The 19,450-nt window shown below is 39.8% G+C and overlaps 2 protein-coding genes across 5 annotated transcripts in view; both read right to left on the bottom strand.

Annotated features, from left to right (window-relative positions):
• Window positions 1–19,450, bottom strand: part of htr4 (5-hydroxytryptamine receptor 4) — a 165,915-nt gene that overhangs the window by 21,500 nt on the left and 124,965 nt on the right. The window contains exon 7 of one of the 4 annotated variants that reach the window (XM_074649024.1): window positions 7,885–7,984. The exons of the other annotated variants lie outside the window; for them this stretch is intronic. Within the exon in view, the coding sequence (XP_074505125.1) occupies window positions 7,921–7,984 (64 nt within the window). The 3' untranslated portion in view covers window positions 7,885–7,920. The remainder of the gene's footprint in view (window positions 1–7,884; window positions 7,985–19,450) is intronic. 4 annotated transcript variants of the gene reach the window in all.
• The window catches only part of pde6a (phosphodiesterase 6A, cGMP-specific, rod, alpha), a 221,754-nt gene that overhangs the window by 118,199 nt on the left and 84,105 nt on the right, over window positions 1–19,450 (bottom strand). The gene's annotated exons all lie outside the window — the stretch shown is intronic.

Here is a 19,450-nt window from a genome sequence, read left to right as displayed (position 1 = left end):
CGGGGTGTGTGTGTCAACTCCCTGTCGGAGAGAAGAGAGAGCAGAATGCGCAGCTGATATCCGTGTATCGATACTACAGAACATTAGTATTGAAATTGTATATTGTAGTATTTTTTGACAAATTTAGTTTTTACTATGAACAAGAGCCATTTTCCATTTAGAGCTCTCAACCTGCATGTTTAGAACTACTGAAAATATTACCAAACACATGTCCATAACTTAATTTGTTTCTATGTGACTACACATCATTTACATAGGATATTTGTGTATGGGAAAAACAGATGCATGATGGACGTTAACTTGACTAATAGGCCTGGACAGACACATGTAGCAGCTGTGAACCACATATGGATTCTTTATGCTGAAGGTATATTGTGCGTGTATGCAGATGTGAGCCAGATGCATCTATATTGTTTATTGCCGTATTTCATCCTGACAGAGTTGACAGATTTGTGTGTATCTTGGTGAGAGGAGGGAAAAGGACACAGACAGAGGAACAAACAGAAAGGAGAGAGAGAGAGATGGTGAAGTTAGCGACAGCAGCAACCCACACCAATTCAATCAGGAAGTGAAAATCCTTCCTGACCAGTTTAATGTGGTTACTGATAGAGGGCAGCTCTCTGCTCGGTGGTTCTCCTGGAGAAGGAGTCACGCTGATACTCAATGAAAGAGCTGAATTTACAGTAAGGTGTATTTGTGCTCTGCTGCCGTCGCAGATATACAGTAATGCAGGAAGCTGTGCCTTAAAGCTTTTTGGGAGATTGTCCCATTAATCAACCTGGCTGTTAGTGTCACATCCAGTTAATGGAGGTCAATGTGCTGCTCTACCTAAGTTTAATAATTTGACTAGTGTGCAGTTTTGATACTTTGCCGGGCGGTTATTTATGGGACTATTTCAGGTGAGTGGACACATATTGACTTCTGCCAAGTGAGTTTTAGCTGTACACTCTCCTATCAGCCACTTTACAGTAGAAAGCTGTCTCCCATGTTTAAGGAACTTGTATTGCCACATACGTTTTGTAGGGACATGTTATTGCTGCCTGGATTATGTCCCGTGCCAACGTTTTTGACGGTTAAGGGAAGCACTTTGTATTACACAAAATTCGTAGAGCAGGACTTTGACACCAGAGACGGGTGGGGGCTCACATCCAGAGTCCTGTCTGTGGATAGGTTTAGGCATTAAAAGCACTTTGGTTAAAGTAAGTGAAAGATTGTGGTTGCGGTTAAAGGTGCAGTGTGTAGGATTGGGCGGCATCCAGCGGTGAGTTTGCAGATTGAAACCAACTAAAACTTCTCCCGTGTGCCAAGCGTGTAGGAGAACTACAGTGGCCGACAAGGAAACTTCAAAACACAAACATCCATCACTGTGTGGTTTGGATCAGCCACCAAACAGGACAGGAACAGACTACAACGGACTGTCAGGACTACAGAGAAAATCATTGGTGCCAGTTTGCCCTCCATCCAGGACTTATACGCCTCCAGAGTCAGGAAAGGGGCAGGATGCATCGCTGCAGACCCCTCACACCCTGGACACAACCTGTTCACCGTGCCCGGGAGCTACAACGGATTCCCTATTGAAGCTTCCCCACAACGCCTCTGGCAAAGCGGACGAACTACAAGCAGTTCAAGCCTCGCATACCAATCATGTTTTTCTTTTGACACATCTTGCGGTCCTTGCTAGTGAATGTACACTGGATGTAATAATCTATTAAAAGTACATAGAGATTCTCTGTGTCCATGTTCTCAACAACAAAAAAATACAAAAAGTTGCAAAAACTGTAGAGTATTAAAAAGACATCTTATATCTTTAACTATGCACTTTTGTCACTAAATGACCTGAATCCTTCAGTTCTCTTGTGTGCTGTTATTTCCAAGTAGAATGGCTACAATAATGGATTCTCCATACAGACCCTATACCATCGCCATCAGCACACATTAAAGTCTACTGCAATAAAAGTCAGCATGCGTGGCCAGTGAAAATGAAAAACACACTGCAATAATGTTGTTTAGTCGTAAGAAAGTGTCCAACAGCTCCTCCAGGGTTTGCTGCACGCCAAAGAGCAGCCAATCGCACGGCATGTCAAACACACACCGTAATTCTATCACACAAATATGAAAAAAACTACAGCAAAAACATTCACACAGTGAATGCTAATGTCAATGTTTACTTGCAAACACACACACGCACGCACGCACGCACGCACGCACGCACACGCACACGCACACACACACACACACACACACACACACACACACACACAAACACAGTGCTTCAGTTCTGTATATGCAAGGATTATTCTTGTATAACTAGAATCCAACCACTTTAACAGCCTTTCAGTTGCATAATTGAAAAATGACAGATTAAATACAATTTAATTAAAAATAAAGACATCCTGTAAAAGTAGATTTTGGCTTTCAAGATAACATTTTTGTCAGAAAACTTCTGATTTTTGTTTTTTAAATTGGACTAAAACCTTGGAAGTCTTTCAGCTTTAGCTAACATAAAATAATACTTCTGTGATGAAATCACTTAACAAAATAGCGCTGCAACTAACGATTATTTTCATTATCGATTAATCTATAGATAATAGATTAATCGATTAATTGTTTAGTCTATAAAATATGTGAACAAGAAAATAGTGAAAAATTTCCATCCCAGTTTCGCTAAGTCCATGATGACGTCTTTAAATGTGTTGTTTTGTCATTCCAAAACCCAAATATATTCACTTTAACATGATATGAAACAGAGAAAAGCAGAAAATCTCCATATTTGAGAGGCTGAAAACAGACATTTTTGCATGAAAAATTACTTTTAATTACGATTTGTTTCAAAATAGTTGTTGATTATTTTTCTCTCGATCGACTAATCACTTAGTCGACTAAACGCTGCAGCTCTAAAACAAATCTTTACACTGTCAAACTGCAGTTAATAAACACATTCATGTTTGGCTTATGCCCCGGCCTCAGCATCCTTCCACTGAACTCCAGCCTTGACAGGTCCTGTGACAGTAAGAGAGCATCACTCACTACCCCGGTCTCCCCTGCCAGGGACAATGTCAGTTTCTTCTTTTTGGGATCTGAATATTTCACAATTCTGACACAAAGATATGTGAAGCGCTCAGCACCTTTCTTTCAACATAAGGAGAAAAAGAAGCCCAGTGTGTGAAAAGAAGCTCCTGACTGACACATGACCGACTGTCTGACAGTTTGAGAGGACCAAAGCTGTATAACATCACTCCCACACCCTCATTCATAAACTGTCAGCACACCCAGAATCTCTACAGCTCAAGCACACACTTAAGTAGTAAACTGTCCAAAGTATCAATTCTTGTGATGTCTTTTCTTCAAACATGCTTTATGACGATTTATTCATCCACAACAGCAGCAACGAAGACATCAAAAGTTGTCATATGTTTGATAATTACAGCATCTCTGCAACCATAAGGGGATCCCTACTGACCCTGCTGGTCAAAGTTACTGCATGTCCCACTTCTGATTGAAAAAGAAGAAAGAAAGAGATCTTCATGAAGACTTCCTCCACAGCTGGCTGGTTAGTTGAGTGCATACAGCAGTACCATTTAAAGAGCTATGACTACTTTCACACTTATAGCTCTGAAAATGGCGCTGCCATCTGCAACAAACAGAGGAGACGGCATCTTTGAGCTGGCTGTATTACTTGCAGCACTTATGCTCTCTGTCATGTCTATCAGAAACACACATTCACCTCCAGGACAGCCGGTGACCGCAGTTTAGCATCGGTCAGATGGTATCGTGAGGTTACTCTGTTCCGTCCGGAGGTCTGGTATCCGTGTCAGGACAAGACAAAATGAAAATCACAATGGAAAGAAAAACAAGAGCAGAGCAGCGGAAAGTCAGCGACAGGTCTGCAAACATTTAGACATGTTCCGCATGTCAGCAGAAAGTCTGCGGGATAAAATACAATGCTGTGTGTTTGTGAAATCCAGCTGAAATACCCAGCATCCCTTTTCTCAACTCCATACGCACACACTTTCAGTTTGATCAACCCACTGAAATGTCTGTGTTTGTGTTCAAGAGAGAGACATTTCGAAACATGTATGTAATTGACACTTTTGAATATGAATATACAGCGTGTGTTTGCTTGTGTGTGTGTTTGTCTAACAACCCCTCAGGGAGACAAACAGCGTTAAGGAGTGACGTAATTAGACCTCCCAAACTAAACGAGAAATTGTCAATGACTTAAAAGTGCAGTGTGTAGGATCTGGCGGCATCTAGCAGTGAGGTTAAGAAACGTGAAAGGGCCAAGAGCCAGTGTTTAGTTTGTCTGTTCTGGGCTACTGTAGAAAACAAGCCCCCAGGATGAGCACCGGGCTGTGAAGCAAATCTTTGTAGTGGCCAAACTGCGGTACCACAACTTCTGTGTACGTCACATGATGCCATTGGGCCCAAAAATACTTTTTCCTATAGATTTACATTGCGAAAGAGACGTCTATAACTCAGCGGATAATTGTTTTTGAGGTTAAACTTCCAAGTACGAACACTTGAATAGCTCCTTTCTTGAATTTAAGTCGCAACAGGTACTTTTGTGACAGCTATTTTGCTTGGGTTTATATGATTGTGGCAGGTAACAGAGTTGTTTATTTATTCCTCTTATTACAAAAAGCTAAGAGAGCTTGTAGTGAACGTAGCGAACTCCTATTGACGTTGCAAATGCAAACAGAAGGTTTGAAGGTGGATCTCGGGGGAGCTCCCCAGAACTGTTTGGTCCAAAAACGTTTAATGTGTTTGACTGCTGAAACTGAAACTTATTCATTTAAAAAAAATAAAAAGTAAAACTTGTAATAGAGTAATGAAACTTCTGCAATATCAAACAGCATTTGACTTATTATTTATAGAAAAACAAAATGGAAAAAAATGATATATTGTTTGGCATCTTACACTTGGAAATTAAACTTTTTTCTATTTTCCTATATTTAATTATTCATGAAAATGTAATTACATTACCTTCCTGTGGTGATGTTATGCTGTACAAGAAGACATAAACATGAAAAATCCAACTGCTAAAGGCGACGTGAGACCAATATTGGAAAAGCAAATGTATTGGTCCTTGTGGTGGAGGTGAGTACAAAACCATGAAAAGCTGTGCGTCTTTTTGTTAACACTTTCAACAATGATGTTTATAAAGTTACACCGTGTGTATTCTTCTTGAACATGCTTCCTCCTTCTTTTTATCCCTAAAACACAGTGGCTTCCCTTGTTGCCAGCGTGTTTTAGAAGAAGGAAGAAGAAGTAGTTTCACAGCTTTTCAAATAATTTCCTCATGCAAGCAGCAATGCCAATCACTGAATACATAGATAACAGCCAATATGTCTTTTTATGCCTTCATTGACAGAAGAAGCAGTGCACATGAATAATATTACACATTCAAACTTTCATTTTATATGCTACTGTTTGGTGTTTCCATGTGTTTACTGCATTTTACAAACGCTTCAATGAAAAAAATACGAAGGACAGAAAAGTGGAGACTCTCGGGTATTCAATATGAGAATACCCACAGACCGCATTTTGTATTTGTGTCCCTGTGTGAGTTTTACAAATGAACACACAGGCACTTCAGTCAATAACACTGAGAGGAATCTATTGTCAGAGCCGTGCGGTAGAGAAAAAGCTTCACCACTGTCACGCTTATCTGCACTTCACTTATCCTCACAATGTCTGCATCTCCTCGTCCTTCTCACAGCGTAAAGTAACGATCGAGAAACATTTCAGGGAAAACATTATTTATCTTGAGAGCCTTCAGCAGCATTTATGAAAGGAGATGGCTGTTGAAAGAGACTTTCACATTTAGAGAATAGACGTTGATTAAAAGCCCAAATTGTTAACAAAAATCTATTTGTGCAAGGTCATGATTTTCAAGTAAACAGATAAGACACTTCACTATATTCTCCTTTTAGATATCGGCTCTGAGAGGAAACAGGAATCAGATCAACAGCCAGAGAAGATTAGCAGCCGGGTCAAACACAAACAAACAAAATGATAAGAGAAAAGAAGAAAGAGAATTCAAACTAAAGAGAGAGAGAGTGTAAGCCATTGTTAAGCTTTGTTTATGCTTTCCGCAATGACGCTGACGTGGAACTGTGACAAGGAAACATTTGGATCTTTTATACTCCATGTGGGTTTCTAATCGCGGCAAACAGACATTCTCAAAGCTCCTAAAAGTTCTCTATATTCTCCGCCCATCCTCGTCCGCGTAGTTACAAAAATTTGGACATGCACGGCTCGGTGAAAACCTGCAACATGGAACGCCCTGCAAAGTATCTGACGATGTGACGTCACTTTGGCCATGCCGACACTTGCGGATGCAGCAAGCATAAATCACGGTTAAGAGGGGAAGAGAAATGGGTGGAAAGGAATAAGAGAGGTAAGGAAAATGAGGAAAGGCGGGAGGAAAATAAAATAAAAAAACAAAAGAGGAGCAAGATGGAAACAATTGCTGTTGTGAATGAACTAGGGCTGTCAAAGTTAAAGCGCAAATTCGTTTTAACGCCACTAATTTCTTGAACGCAACTTGCAATTTTTAGGTTGTAGCAGGCTCAGTTTTAAAGCTAGAGTGAAGATACGAGCTGGTCACGTTGTTACTGGCGTTACATGAAACGTGAAAAGCCTGAAATGTGTTATCATGACATGCGGAATGTCCTTAAAATATCATGCTATTTATACGCCTTCCTAAGACATCAAGTTGTTTTTTTTTGTTATGTAAATATCCTTAAATTCTTTGTTTATCCGTTTAGTCTGCTTGCTTTAGTATCACACTATAATAAAGGCTGTCAAAGTTAACGCGATAACGCGTTAACGCAAATTTGTTTGAACGCCACTAATGTCTTCAAAGCATTAAGGAAATTACTTTTAGGTTGTAGCGGGCTCAGTTTTAAAGCTAATGAGATTGTGAAGAGTGAAGATACTGGTATCATATGAAACTACAAAACCAGAGGTATCCATTGGTACCAACCATGTTTTACTAGCTTGTCACGAAGGAGCTTAAATAATGTTCCAAACTCTGGTATGGCCATTTTCAAAGGGGTCCCTTGACATCTGACCTCAAGATAAGTGAATGTAAATGGGTTCTATGGGTACCCACGAGTCTCCCCTTTACAGATATGCCCACTTTATGATAAGCATATGCAGTTTGGGGCAAGTCATAGTCAAGTCAGCACACTGACACACTGGCTTGAGTTTGTCATGTTATGATTTGAGCATATTTTTTATGCTAAATGCAGGTCATGTGGGGGTTTCTGGACAATATTTGTAATTTTTTCGTGTTGTTAATTAAAAAAAACAACATGAAAAGTATAAACAAATTATCACTCAAGAAGCAAAAAGTGATGGGTTGATGCTACATTAGGACTTTGTGTAACTATTGAATCACACCCCACGTTTTTGGTTATTGAAATTCACCCTGTACAACTGTAAAAAGGATACTGATTTGACATATCAGAACAGATTTAAAGCCACCACATGCAGACTTTGCCCCGATGTAGTCGGCACCAATTTTCATAGGGATTGTCTCCTTCTTCACAAACAAGAACTCATACCGTCAGAATATTTTGAAAGATGCTGTAATCACAAAAAGTTCCTGCACACAGAGGCTGTAAGAAAGCAAATGCCTCATTTTCTCAGAGAAACAAGACTGAAATTATGTTCTTTTGTATTTAAACGAGTTAATTCAACGCTGTATTAGCATCATCAAGGCATTGTAGGACGTGGTGGAGGCGTCATTTTTCTATATTAATGCAGATGAAACATTTCTAGATGTGCACCCCTGCTAAGAGCTGAAACATCTGACCTCAGTGTGTGTTTGTGTTTGTGTGTGTTTTCCTGTGTGAGTGTTTGAGGCTGCAGACTCACTTGATAGAGCCTTGAGACGCCCTACACATACAGCAGCTAGACAGGCACTGGCCTGGTGTTGCAGAACCAGAGCAGCAGCTTGGAGGCAGAGGAGCAGCCGCTGGAGACACAGGAGGAGGTGGAGGAGGAGGAGGAGAAATGAAAGGGTAGAGAAAGGAAGAACGAGAAGAGGAAGAAACAGTAAAGGATATACAGATTAAATAATGGATAGAAAGAAAGTAGAAAAAATTGAGGCAAACAGGAGATGAATAAGGGAAGAGGAAATGAGAAGGGTGGAACAATAATAAGGAAAAGAGGGGGAAGGAGAAAAACAATAAACACCAAGAAGAAACAGAGGGATGAAATTAAGTGAAGAGGAAGGAAGAAAATTGGAAAAAAGACAAATAAGGGATGCGGTTAAAACAAAGTGGATAATCAAGACAATTAATGAAGGAATGAAGGGAATTAGAAGGAAAACGTAGGAAGAAAAAAAAGAGGAAGGGAATAAATGTGTGGGGAAGTAAAATGGGAGGAAGAGAGCATAAAAGGTAAGAGGGAAAGGAAGGAAATATGAGGGGGAAAAAAGGAAAAAGAAAGTAGAGGAGCAACAGGTGGGAAGAAACAAAAGGAGGTGAGGAAGAAGGGAGAGAGAGGGAGGGAGAGAGAGAGAGAAAGGGAAAAACAAGGTTAGTTTACACCCAGACGACCCATCAGACAGCAGGCAAGACAAGACTTTTATGTGTGTGTGTCTGTATATGTATGTAAAAACTACGAGCATCAAAGTTTATCAAAATATATGAATCTTTGTCATATATGGGCTAAAACAATGCACACAAACAGCGAGATACTCTTCAATGTTATTCTAATGTTCACACATACAACCACCCTAAAGCTTGTGAGCGTGTTTAGCATTACCAGTGTATACTGGTGCACACCTCAGCGCCGGTATGAAACGCACCAGGCGTTCCGTTAACTATAATGTAAACCCCTTATGTACTGCCTACAGTAAAATAAGTCAATGTTGACTTGGCTTCACACGGGACACAAACAGTGGTCTCTTGGGTGAAAGTTGTTTGACCCGTCCATCCTTCCTTCCCAGCCGCCCTACATGGACTTTCTCGCTCTTTATACTACGTCCGGTGCGTCTCATACAGACACTAAAGGTTGCCTCAGTGCGTCGGTATCAGATGCAGAGGACCACTGACCAAGCTGCGGTATTTGACGAGTTGGGAGTGAGAACAGGTTATCAAATCACAATGAATGGCGCACTCTTACGTCTCCAGTGTTTGAGGCCGGAAGTGTGAACCGAGGGTTGGAGCTTAAAATGTAAAGTTTGTCCTCAGGGTGGCACCGCAGCAAAAGTCACGAGGGTCATTAAAATCAAGGGTTTATCCTACGAGGAGCATGAATGTGGTCAGTAAATCTGACGGCAATCAGCTTTTATTAGATAATCCTGTGTTCACAGAAGCTCATGGAGAACCCAAAGTGGAAGGCTTCATTCTCTAGGATCGTGACTATACATACATATACAATTTAACCTCAACCTGGAGAGTAGTGTCGAGATATCTTGTGATGGATCAAAATGCTGATAAAAGAAAAGTCCATCTGACGGGGGCACCATACAAATATGTCAACGAAATCACTCTGAGGATGGTGAAAATATCAAGAAATCATGAGCTGGACCAGAGGTTTGGACGAACCGATGCATCGATCAAAACACTTAGTGAGCAGCTGCCAGCGAAGGAAAAAATGAACAAGATACTGACTCATACACATTAAGTACACACTGTTTTCATATCACCATGGCGAATCAGTCATCGTCCCGCTTTTTCACACACTATCACACACACATGCAGTCAAATCATACCCATATCAAAACACTCCGTCAGTGGCCTGGTGGTCTGACATTTAATGAGCTCTACCCCGATCTGTCTGCTTTTGATGGGGACGCGGAGTCAGTCATGTGGACATAACGAGCCATGAGACTGAAGAAACCCCGCCAGACTTTAGCAGGAAGCGAGGAACTGAACAGCTCGTTAGTGGACAGAGAGAGAGAGAGAGAGAGAGAGAGAGAGAGCGAGAGAGAGAGACAGGCTGACGAATGAAAGACTGAGTGAGAGGAGCTGTCACAGAAGGAGGAAACAAGCTGTGATATCAGCCACTAAAAATAAAAAACTACAGGGAGGCCTACCCAACATTCCTACATAGTCAACAAATGTCTCATCTAAAAAGCTGATAGTCTAACTACTGTCTAAAGTCAAAAGTCAAAAACAACTTCAGGGTTCATTTAATGTTTTTTTTTGGGGTCAGAAATCTACTTGCCCAAAGTCAATTTTTACTTGCACCTATAGTTATCAAATAACAACAAAGACTAAAGTTAATTGTCAAGTTTGATCCACTTTGCTCTCAAACTTGCGACAAACTGCGCAACTCATAGTTGGAGTTATGTCCAAAGCCTGATAACATAAGTAGTCCCATGATTGTACTCTTTTGGACATTAGGTTGCCTTACAGGTTAAGAGATTGATACTTGCTTGCTTCTTAAGGGAGTCATGGCTGGAGGATTATCTAGATTTGCTCAACATGGAGAGAGCAGCCAGTTTACTGAGGGATATGTGCATGTACTGTATATGACTGTGTGTGTTTGTAATTGCATATAGGTACATGCATGTATTTGTATGGACATAAGCACGTGTACATGACGTATTTAGATATGTTTGTATGCAGATGCATTCGAGCATATGTTCACGTCGCCTACATAGTCACATATGTATAACTCTGAACTTTATGACAAGTATAAAATCAAATAAATAAGACAACAAGGGTTATAAAACAGCATCAAATGATCTATTCCACACTGCACACAATATTAGTATAACCCTGTGGTTCACACAGCTCGCTTACTTTGCACCCAGTGACACCTGCTGCTATGGAAACCATTCAAACCTGTAATAAATGAACAGCCCTTTCAAAATACCAGGCTGCGCCTTTGTGGCATTTTCTTCTTTTTTTAAAACTGGCTCCTGTGAAAGCAGTGGAATTAAAGTGAACTGATATTCAAAAAGCTCCAACAGTTTTCATGTTTGTCGCATTGATTGACCCAAAAGTCAAACAGTGGTAGACAGGAGTATCCCTTTAGCACACTTAGTCTCTACATAGATGACAGAACATGTCTTTGTGTCGCTTCAATAGTACCAACTACCTGTCAAACTTGGCTGTGGCCTCGTGGTTAAAGCTCCCAGCTCCAAGAACACATTTTCATAACAGGTCAATAGCAATGACACACGAAAAGTTCAAAATGTGTTCTCAAGACACGTGGAATGTCCTTAAAATGTTGTGCCTTCCCATGAGATCGGGTTGGTTTGTTATGTTATTTTAATATCCTCAAATCCTTTATTCGTTTATCTGTTTATTCTGCTTGCTTTAGTATCACTTTCTCATCTGTTAAGTGTCATTCTCTTTCTGTTTTCACGTTAAAGTCTTCATCCTTAATTTCTGTCTTTTGTGTATCTGTTTAGCTGGCGGATCGGTTTAATATCTGAAGTTGTCTGTACTTTTATTGTATGTCTGTATCATAGAAATAGAATAGGAGTAGAATGCACATTGAACTGTTTTCCGTGATAATTTGGCTTGTACAAAAGAAAATGGCCATTGTTGTTGGTTGTTATGGTGCCAACAGAACACAAGTCAGTGGGGCCGACCCAGCGCTGCCGTTTCTGTTACCTACAGTATGTAAGCAGAATTAGAAAGCTAGCTAACAAGCCAGCTGTCTTCCAGTTAGATAGCTCCATCATGCTTTAATGCGACACTGATTGCAAACAAAGTTGTCATCTGGCAATATCAAAGTGTTAAATTTTTTTTTTTACTCTTTAAATCTCGCTCTCTGTGCTTCGTAATGTTACAACTTCACTGATTGTTTCAGTTGTTACTGCAAAACCTCCCCGCAGTGAGTCCGCGACTTGACACAAGTCGGTTTAGTTTATACGGATTTAGCCCGGATGGCCGCTGCTCTGACCATCCTGCTACATTGATTTGAATGGGAATGTCCGTTCTACTCCTATTCTATTCTAATGGTCTGTATTGTATTTCTATGTTCAGGACCCCAGGAAGAGGCACACAGATATGCTTCTTATAGGGATCCTTAAATAAACAATAAACAACAACAGGAACATTTGTCAAGGAAATATGGAAATTTAAGACAAATATATAATGAAGTGAAATCAAAAACGTTTACCATATTTGTACACAAAGACAAAATTAATGTTGGGGTTGGGAAATGCACAGTTTCCAAAACTTTGTTTTGGGATTAAATTCTTTGGGTTTGTACGGGTCTATTTTTGGTTAGAGTAAGTAGAGGGAAATCCTTTTTTGGGCATGAACTGAATGTACATGCATTTTTTTTTTAATATAAGTTTTCTACTCAGCTCAGTATATCATACTGTGGAAGTAGAGCCAGATAGTGAGCATGTGTGGAGTGTTAGCTGCAGTTGTTTGTTGTGAGCTTGTGGTCGAATGCAGCTGACAGCATCATAGCAGCATTTAACCCAGCGGCCTGAAAGCACGGCTTCCTGTTAGGATTTCTCTGTTTGATTTTGTTTATATCCGCTAGACAATGCAGTCCAGACACACACACACACACACACACACACACACACACACACACACACACACACACACACACAAACACACACTGATGCAGACACAAATATGGACACTGGAATGAAAATGCAAATAAACACATTCCATCGTTTCTCTTCCTCTCCGACAAACACACACCTGTTATCTCCTTCTCTTTTTATCTCCTCTGCATATGAATACACACACAGGCACATAAAGTTAACAAACACACACACACACACACACACACACACACACACACCAATGAGTGGCGACAGTGTGTGTGTGTGTGTGTGGTATTGCTTCAGGTCAACATAGAGATGCCACACACACTGAAAGCTGGTGGAAATATGATGCAGAGATGAAAACAAACATATTTATGAGAAGAGATGTAGACAAGGAGGAAAAATAGGAGTGTGGGAAAGACAAATAAAATGGTGAGGGTTAAAGAGAAAGAGGGAATATAAGAGGAGAAAAAAGGACAAAAAGGAACGTCTGTTTCACATTAGGGCTGTCAATAGATTCGAATATTTAATCACGATTAATCTCACTTTTTTATCTGTTCAAAATGTACCTTAAAGTGAGATTTGTCAATTATTTAATACTCTAATCAACATGGAGTTGGACAAATATGCTGCTTTATACAAAAGCATGTACATATTTATTATTGGAAATCAATTAACACAAAACAATGACAAATATTGACCAGAAACCCTCACAGGTACTGCATTTAACATAAAAAATATGCTCAAATCATAACATGGCAAACTCAAGTCCAACAGGCAACAACAGCTGTCAGTGTGTCAGTGTGCTGACTTGACTATGAATTGTTTAGTTTCTTCTTTTATTAGCCTTGGGAGTGATGTACGAAGCTGTCTAACATATTTTGTTTGAATATATTGCAGCGACTTGTATCTTCAGACAGAATAACACACCAGCATTACCCAATATATTGTGTGTGTGTGTGTATGTGTGTCCATAAGCTCTATATACTGTATGTATCTGTGTATGTACAGTATTATGACTGTGAATGTTGACCGACTCTCCTCCAGCCTCCAGAACAAACAGAGCAGCAGGAGGCTGAGCAGCAGCTGTATATTTTCAGCCAAAGGTAATATTCACAGCTGGAGAGGACTCAGTGAATAATGAAGAGAGGCTGCTGTTTGTTCCGCCAGGAAAAACCCAACCTGCTGAGTGTGATAACATTTTCTACATCCCTAAAGCACGTCAGACCGTCTGAGTGCTTAAAACTTCCAGAGAGAGAGAGAGAGAGAGAGAGATCATCAAACCACTTCCAATCAACCAGCCTCATCTACTGCGTCCACACTTGGTGATTTCCCACCACACAAACACATGCTGTTTTACTCAAAACTCAGTGTCTTGTGGCTGTAGCAAATTGGTCTCTGTGCTTCATCGATGATGGATTTCTCCCCGTGTAACTGCTGAACATTGGTACAAAATGGTTGTCGTAGAGACGAGCCTCGGCTGTTTGATTTTGAGGAATTGACGCCACATTGAAAGAGGAAAATCTATTTAAGAATTATAGGCATTTAAACCCACCAGTAAGTACTTTAGATTTCATATTACTACATTCAATTTGCAAGTGTTCCTTACAATAGACAATATAATAAACATTTTTAACAATTTTCAAAGTTTAATAAAAGCAGGGAAATAAAGATCAATGTTTGGCTGCTGGAATTAATCTTTGTGGTTTTAACTCCACTTTTTTTTTGCCTTTTCAAGGCACAATTTCTATTTCCATTTAGGAAAGCAGTTTTTAACCATCCTCCCTGCAGAGCTGAATATCAGTGTGTTTGTCCTAGAAGGTAATTTGAGGGGTAATGAGGTGGGATGTCTCCTCCCTTGTTAGCAAAAGGATCAAAATGACCATCCCCCATGTTAACCTGCCCTCCTCTCAACCCCTAGTAGCAGATAGTGCAGAGGGCAGAGGGGTTGTTTGGTTAAATATGTTAGGCTTTTACCTGATGGAGGAGCCTGCACCAACCATGGCTCTGAAGTATCAGCAGCCTAACTGTGCTGTGTATTGATAAATCCATGGTGCTGTCCGTGGTGCTGAAGTATTTGTAATTGTGACTTTTCATCTGAGTCCCGCCCTTCTTTCAGTTTCATCTTGGATATTCTTTAAACTATACAATTACAGTAGCTAATATACAGAAACAAAAGAGTCGTTCATGGTGCGGTTCACTGTTCACAGTCGTTGGTGAACAAAACAAACCAGGTCTGTCCCTTCTTAAAATTTAACAAATCGCCCACTGCCTAAGATGCATCTCTGATCTTCTGTTTTAGTAGTATAACTACAAAACCACACGTACAACATTGTAAAATGATCTACACCAAGTCTCTTGGATAACGTCACAATAAAAGTAAAAGTCTGAGTAGTTTTACGAGAACATAAAGCTCAGTTTCTGACCCAATACTGGTATCGGTGCATCCCTAATATATAGAATTTGGATTCTCGACCATTTTTTGAACTCCTTGCCAATCTCAATCATAATTTGGGGGACACCACCCAAAGTGGTACAAAAAGTCACCCAAATTATCAAAAGTCACCCAGAATCTTACTGGCCAAGTCAAATGAAAAGCCCAAATGGGTGAAAAACACTGCATGAGAGGCATCATCTGTCTGAGCCCTGACGCAGCATCATAGTCGCACACAAAAACCAACAGTGAGAAAGCAGAAAAATATCAAAAAGCTTCAATGTGTTCGACTTGCAGATGCTTCATTTTAGAAACTTAGGACCAAAATCTATATCACTAATATATATATATCCATAAATATTATATTCATATTGTTTAGTACCCTTCAGCTGGTCCCTTTTTATCCTCCACATATGTCTCTGCTGCCACAGTAACCCTCTTCCTCATCAGAGTTGTGACTAAACCTCATCATATCTCCATTTAGGAAACTTTGACTCTCTGACTGAAGGAGCTCAGATATGGAACGCTACACACTGTAACACACTCAGCTGCACCTATCAAATCCATTTGTCACACGGAAATAATCTCTCTCCTAATGAGATGACAAGATATAATTAAATGAGCTAATTTTCCATCCAGTGCAAGATGCTAAAAGACAATTAACTTTTAATTGAAGTGCGGAGCGTTTCGGTGCGTGTCTGTCACAGAGAGAGAGATTGAATGCTGATGTATCTGCGCTTGTGTGTTTTTAGAAAGCAAACCACATCATTAGAGAAATACAAAAAGAAGCAGAAGAACCCTTAAAATCATAGAGAGAAAGAAAGGATATCATATAATGATGCATCTATAAAAGAAATGCTGTCACGTCTTTTGAAAAACAGTAAAATATAGACGAATCTGTAGTATCATGAGGAGAATTTAGCTCATCTTTAAACACTATTTTAAAAGTGTTTTTTTTCCCCCACTGTTCAGCACAGTTGAGATCACTTTACTGCAGTGTGTGTTTAACCACCTGAGTGTTTTATTGCAGATCGTCTGTAACAAAACCCTTCAGTATGCATACCATCTACATGAGTCCACAGTGAAAGAGAGTGTGTTTTCTCTGCTCACTGCAGGAGGTGCAAGCCTTCATACGGTACAGCAGCACGTCAGGAATGATGGAAGTGGTCTATTAAGTCAAGGCTTTAAAACACTCTGACATAAATCATGTTGACTGTCATTTACAGAGCTGGAGATGGAAAGATCCAGTATAAATATAAAATCTCTGACAAACACTGCTCTCTTTTTCTTCTCTCCATCTCATTTCCTTTCCCTCTCTTCTGTTTTTATTTGCTTCTTCTTCATTCTCCAATCTCTCTCTCCATTCTTTACTACTTTTATACCTTTTTTTGCCTCTTCTTCCTCTCCTTTGCTTTTGTCTTTACAGTCTTTTTTTCCTTTCATCCTCCATTCCCATTCCTTTCTCCTCGTTTTCTTCTTCATTTTCTCTTCTCCTCTAATAAAAGTCATTCATTTCTTTAATCTTTACTTTTCCTCTTATATCCCCTCCTTTCTCAATCTCCTGTCTTCTCTTCTTCTTTTATTTCCCTTTTCTATCATTTCCTTTTCCCTGTCCTATCCTCTCCTTCTTCTCCTACTTGTTCTTTCTCCACGTATCCTCATACAACAGTTCGTATGATATCTTACGAAAAGTTATTCCTAATTTTTCGTGCGGGTTTGGACATTTGAGATTATTATTCATTTAGTTTCAGTTCCACTCGTATTGATTTGGTCAAGGTTTTTTCACCATTTTATTGTGAAAATTGAAGTCCTTTTGAGTATTTTAGATGCCAGGAACAATTTTGTAAACAATCACAATCATAAGATACAAATATTTTGCTCCTTGTTGAACACTTTACCATCATAAAGCACCTGTTCATTTTCTTTTACTTTAGGCCACGTGCTGCACTTTTCCTCTTACATGTTCAACTCTAGATGGTTAATATGTTTACAACAGACCTACAATTGTGTATCAAAACAAGTATCCTCATACAACGGTTCGTATGACATCTAATGAAAAGTTAGTCCTCGTTTTTTTGTGCATTTTCCTACAAATGTCAAGCAACACGTGTCAATGTCTGACTTTACAGGACACTACTTGGTTAGGTTTAGGCAACAAAACTACTTGGTTAAGTTTAGGAAAATACCTTGGAAGTGGCGTTACTTAAGTACGGAAGTTACGTGACTCACATTGGACACAAACAGCGGTCTCCTGGGCAAAAATGGCCATGCCAGTTTTTCCTCGCCAAAATATAGCGTAACTTTGGAGCGTTATTTAAACCCACTTCCCGAAAAGGTTACATGACATGGTTGGTACCAATTGATTCCTTTGGTTTTTTAGTTTCAAATGAAGTATCTTCACTCTAGCTTTAAGACTGAGCTGGAAGACATAATAGAGGCAGGTCGGCGGATTGTTAAGAGGTTAATAGTTTATATAACTAAAGACCGATACTTGACGTCCGTGTATCGATACAATATTGCCACGCAAAATATTGTGATACTATGCTGTATTGATTATTTCTTCTCCTCTCCTGTCCTTCTTCCTTTCCCCTCCTGTCCCTCTTTACCCCTTCCTTCTTCCTCTCTCCTCCATCTTCCCTTCGTTCAAACTCTCCTTTCCTCTCCTCTCGTCTCCTCTGGCAGTGAGGAATTGCTTCTTGAATACAGTTTGTTCTCTCGGCACCGACAGGCTTCAGATAAATGACTCCGATGAGACTATAAACACTCAGCGGGCTCACAGCTGCTATGTGTGTGTGTGTGTGTGTATAATGGAGTGTATTAATATGCCTTGGAGGATAAAGGTATTATGTCATGCTTTACTTGGCCACTGTTATCTGGCTGATACATCATATTCAACCTGTGTAATAACCAAACAGATGCTCTTCACACTCAACGTCTCTTTCCTTCTAGATAACAGTCTGATTTACATCAGCTTTAACTTTGCTTCACTGCGGTCAACAGTAATGCATCTTTTTTCACTGTGTTTTTTTCACTTTCACCTGTCAGTCACACAGCGCAGATGGGACTTTTTGCTGATGATGTTGTATCCTTATTGTCTTGTATTTTTACAGTGTTCAAGTATCAAAACAAACTTTTTATTGTGAAAATGTCACAATTATTTGCTTTTGATGTGTCAAAAATCGGGAGAAATACGGGAGAATTGTGACCCCAGGAGGAAAACCAGAACTGGGAGTCTCTGGGAAAATTGGGAGGGTGGGCAAGTATGGGTATAATATCCGAGAAGTTACACTGGGGAGGGTGTTTTTCCGCTTATACCATGGTCGGTAATCAAATGTATTTATAGTCCAGAAATGAAACCATCAGATGGGAAACACTAAAGTATCCACTATTTCAAAAACCTCTGCGTGAAGCATCTTGATTTGCATATCAGGAAGAAGCCACAAAGTTTCGGTGTGGAGATAAAGTTCTGTAAAAAGTTGTATAACTTATCCAAACTGTATTCATAACTTTTTTAAAAGACGGTAACGTGGGCTTCACTGTGACTGCTTGTCAATCAAGTAACGGCTTATTTCTCCAAAACTCTTTCATTGGTTCGGTGAAACTTTTTTTAATAAGTTTGCAGCAGCTTCGCTTTCATATTCTGCACATGCAGACACATCCACAGGTGGTCGGGGCTGATTCACAATGTGTTTTCATTTCAGAGACCCGGGGACCTCGGCGCCGATTGGTAGAGAGTGCACTCGAGGCAAAATACTTCATGAGTTTTCATCTTAAAAATAAAAATCTCCACCACTGGCATTTTAACTTGGGTTCTTGTATGAAATGGGGCGCTAAGGCCCAACTATGGTAATAATAGCTGTTGTGTAGTGATAACTGGCTCTCAAAATGATGATGTTTGACAGATGGGTCCAAAGAGAATGATTGTTTATGCTGAACTGAACAGTGTTTTCATTTGTTTGATTATTTGTTAATTCAAATTATATTGCCTCAGTTTTGCGTTAATATATTTTCATCTTTTTATTAAATGGAATATCAACAATTCAATGAACACTTTTAGAGAAAAATCTATTTACACCTGAATTTATGAAGTCCGTAATCTATTCATATGTTAACGACAGAGTGATGAAATTGAATGAAAAATATTGGGATGCCTCTGTTCTTGAGCTGTAGTGACAAAAGGTTGCTCCTCTTAGCTCAGCATTGTTACATCTGTCATCTACTATCATCTGAAAAGCCCCATAATTGCTTTTTATGCGGTGCGATGAAATCTGTTTAGAACACTTTTTTTCTCAGATGCCAGGTATCTCATTTTGCCTCCAGACTCTCCGGCTGTTTCGATCGCATTCACAGTTGTACAAAGAACAGCAACAATAGGCCTCATCACCCACATTTGTAGGAGAAAGTGTCAATGACACAAGTGAGTCATGGTCTTTTATTCCTCAGGGGGGGACATTCTACGGCCGATGATTAGCTCGGAGGCCACAGAGGGTCAAACACGAACAAACTCCAATCTGTGTAAATTGAGCGAGCAG

Source organism: Sebastes fasciatus, chromosome 10 (assembly GCF_043250625.1).
Source record: "Sebastes fasciatus isolate fSebFas1 chromosome 10, fSebFas1.pri, whole genome shotgun sequence".
Taxonomy (NCBI): Eukaryota; Metazoa; Chordata; class Actinopteri; order Perciformes; family Sebastidae; genus Sebastes; species Sebastes fasciatus.
Note: the sequence above shows the minus strand (reverse complement) of the source record. Positions and strands in the feature narration are given on the sequence as shown.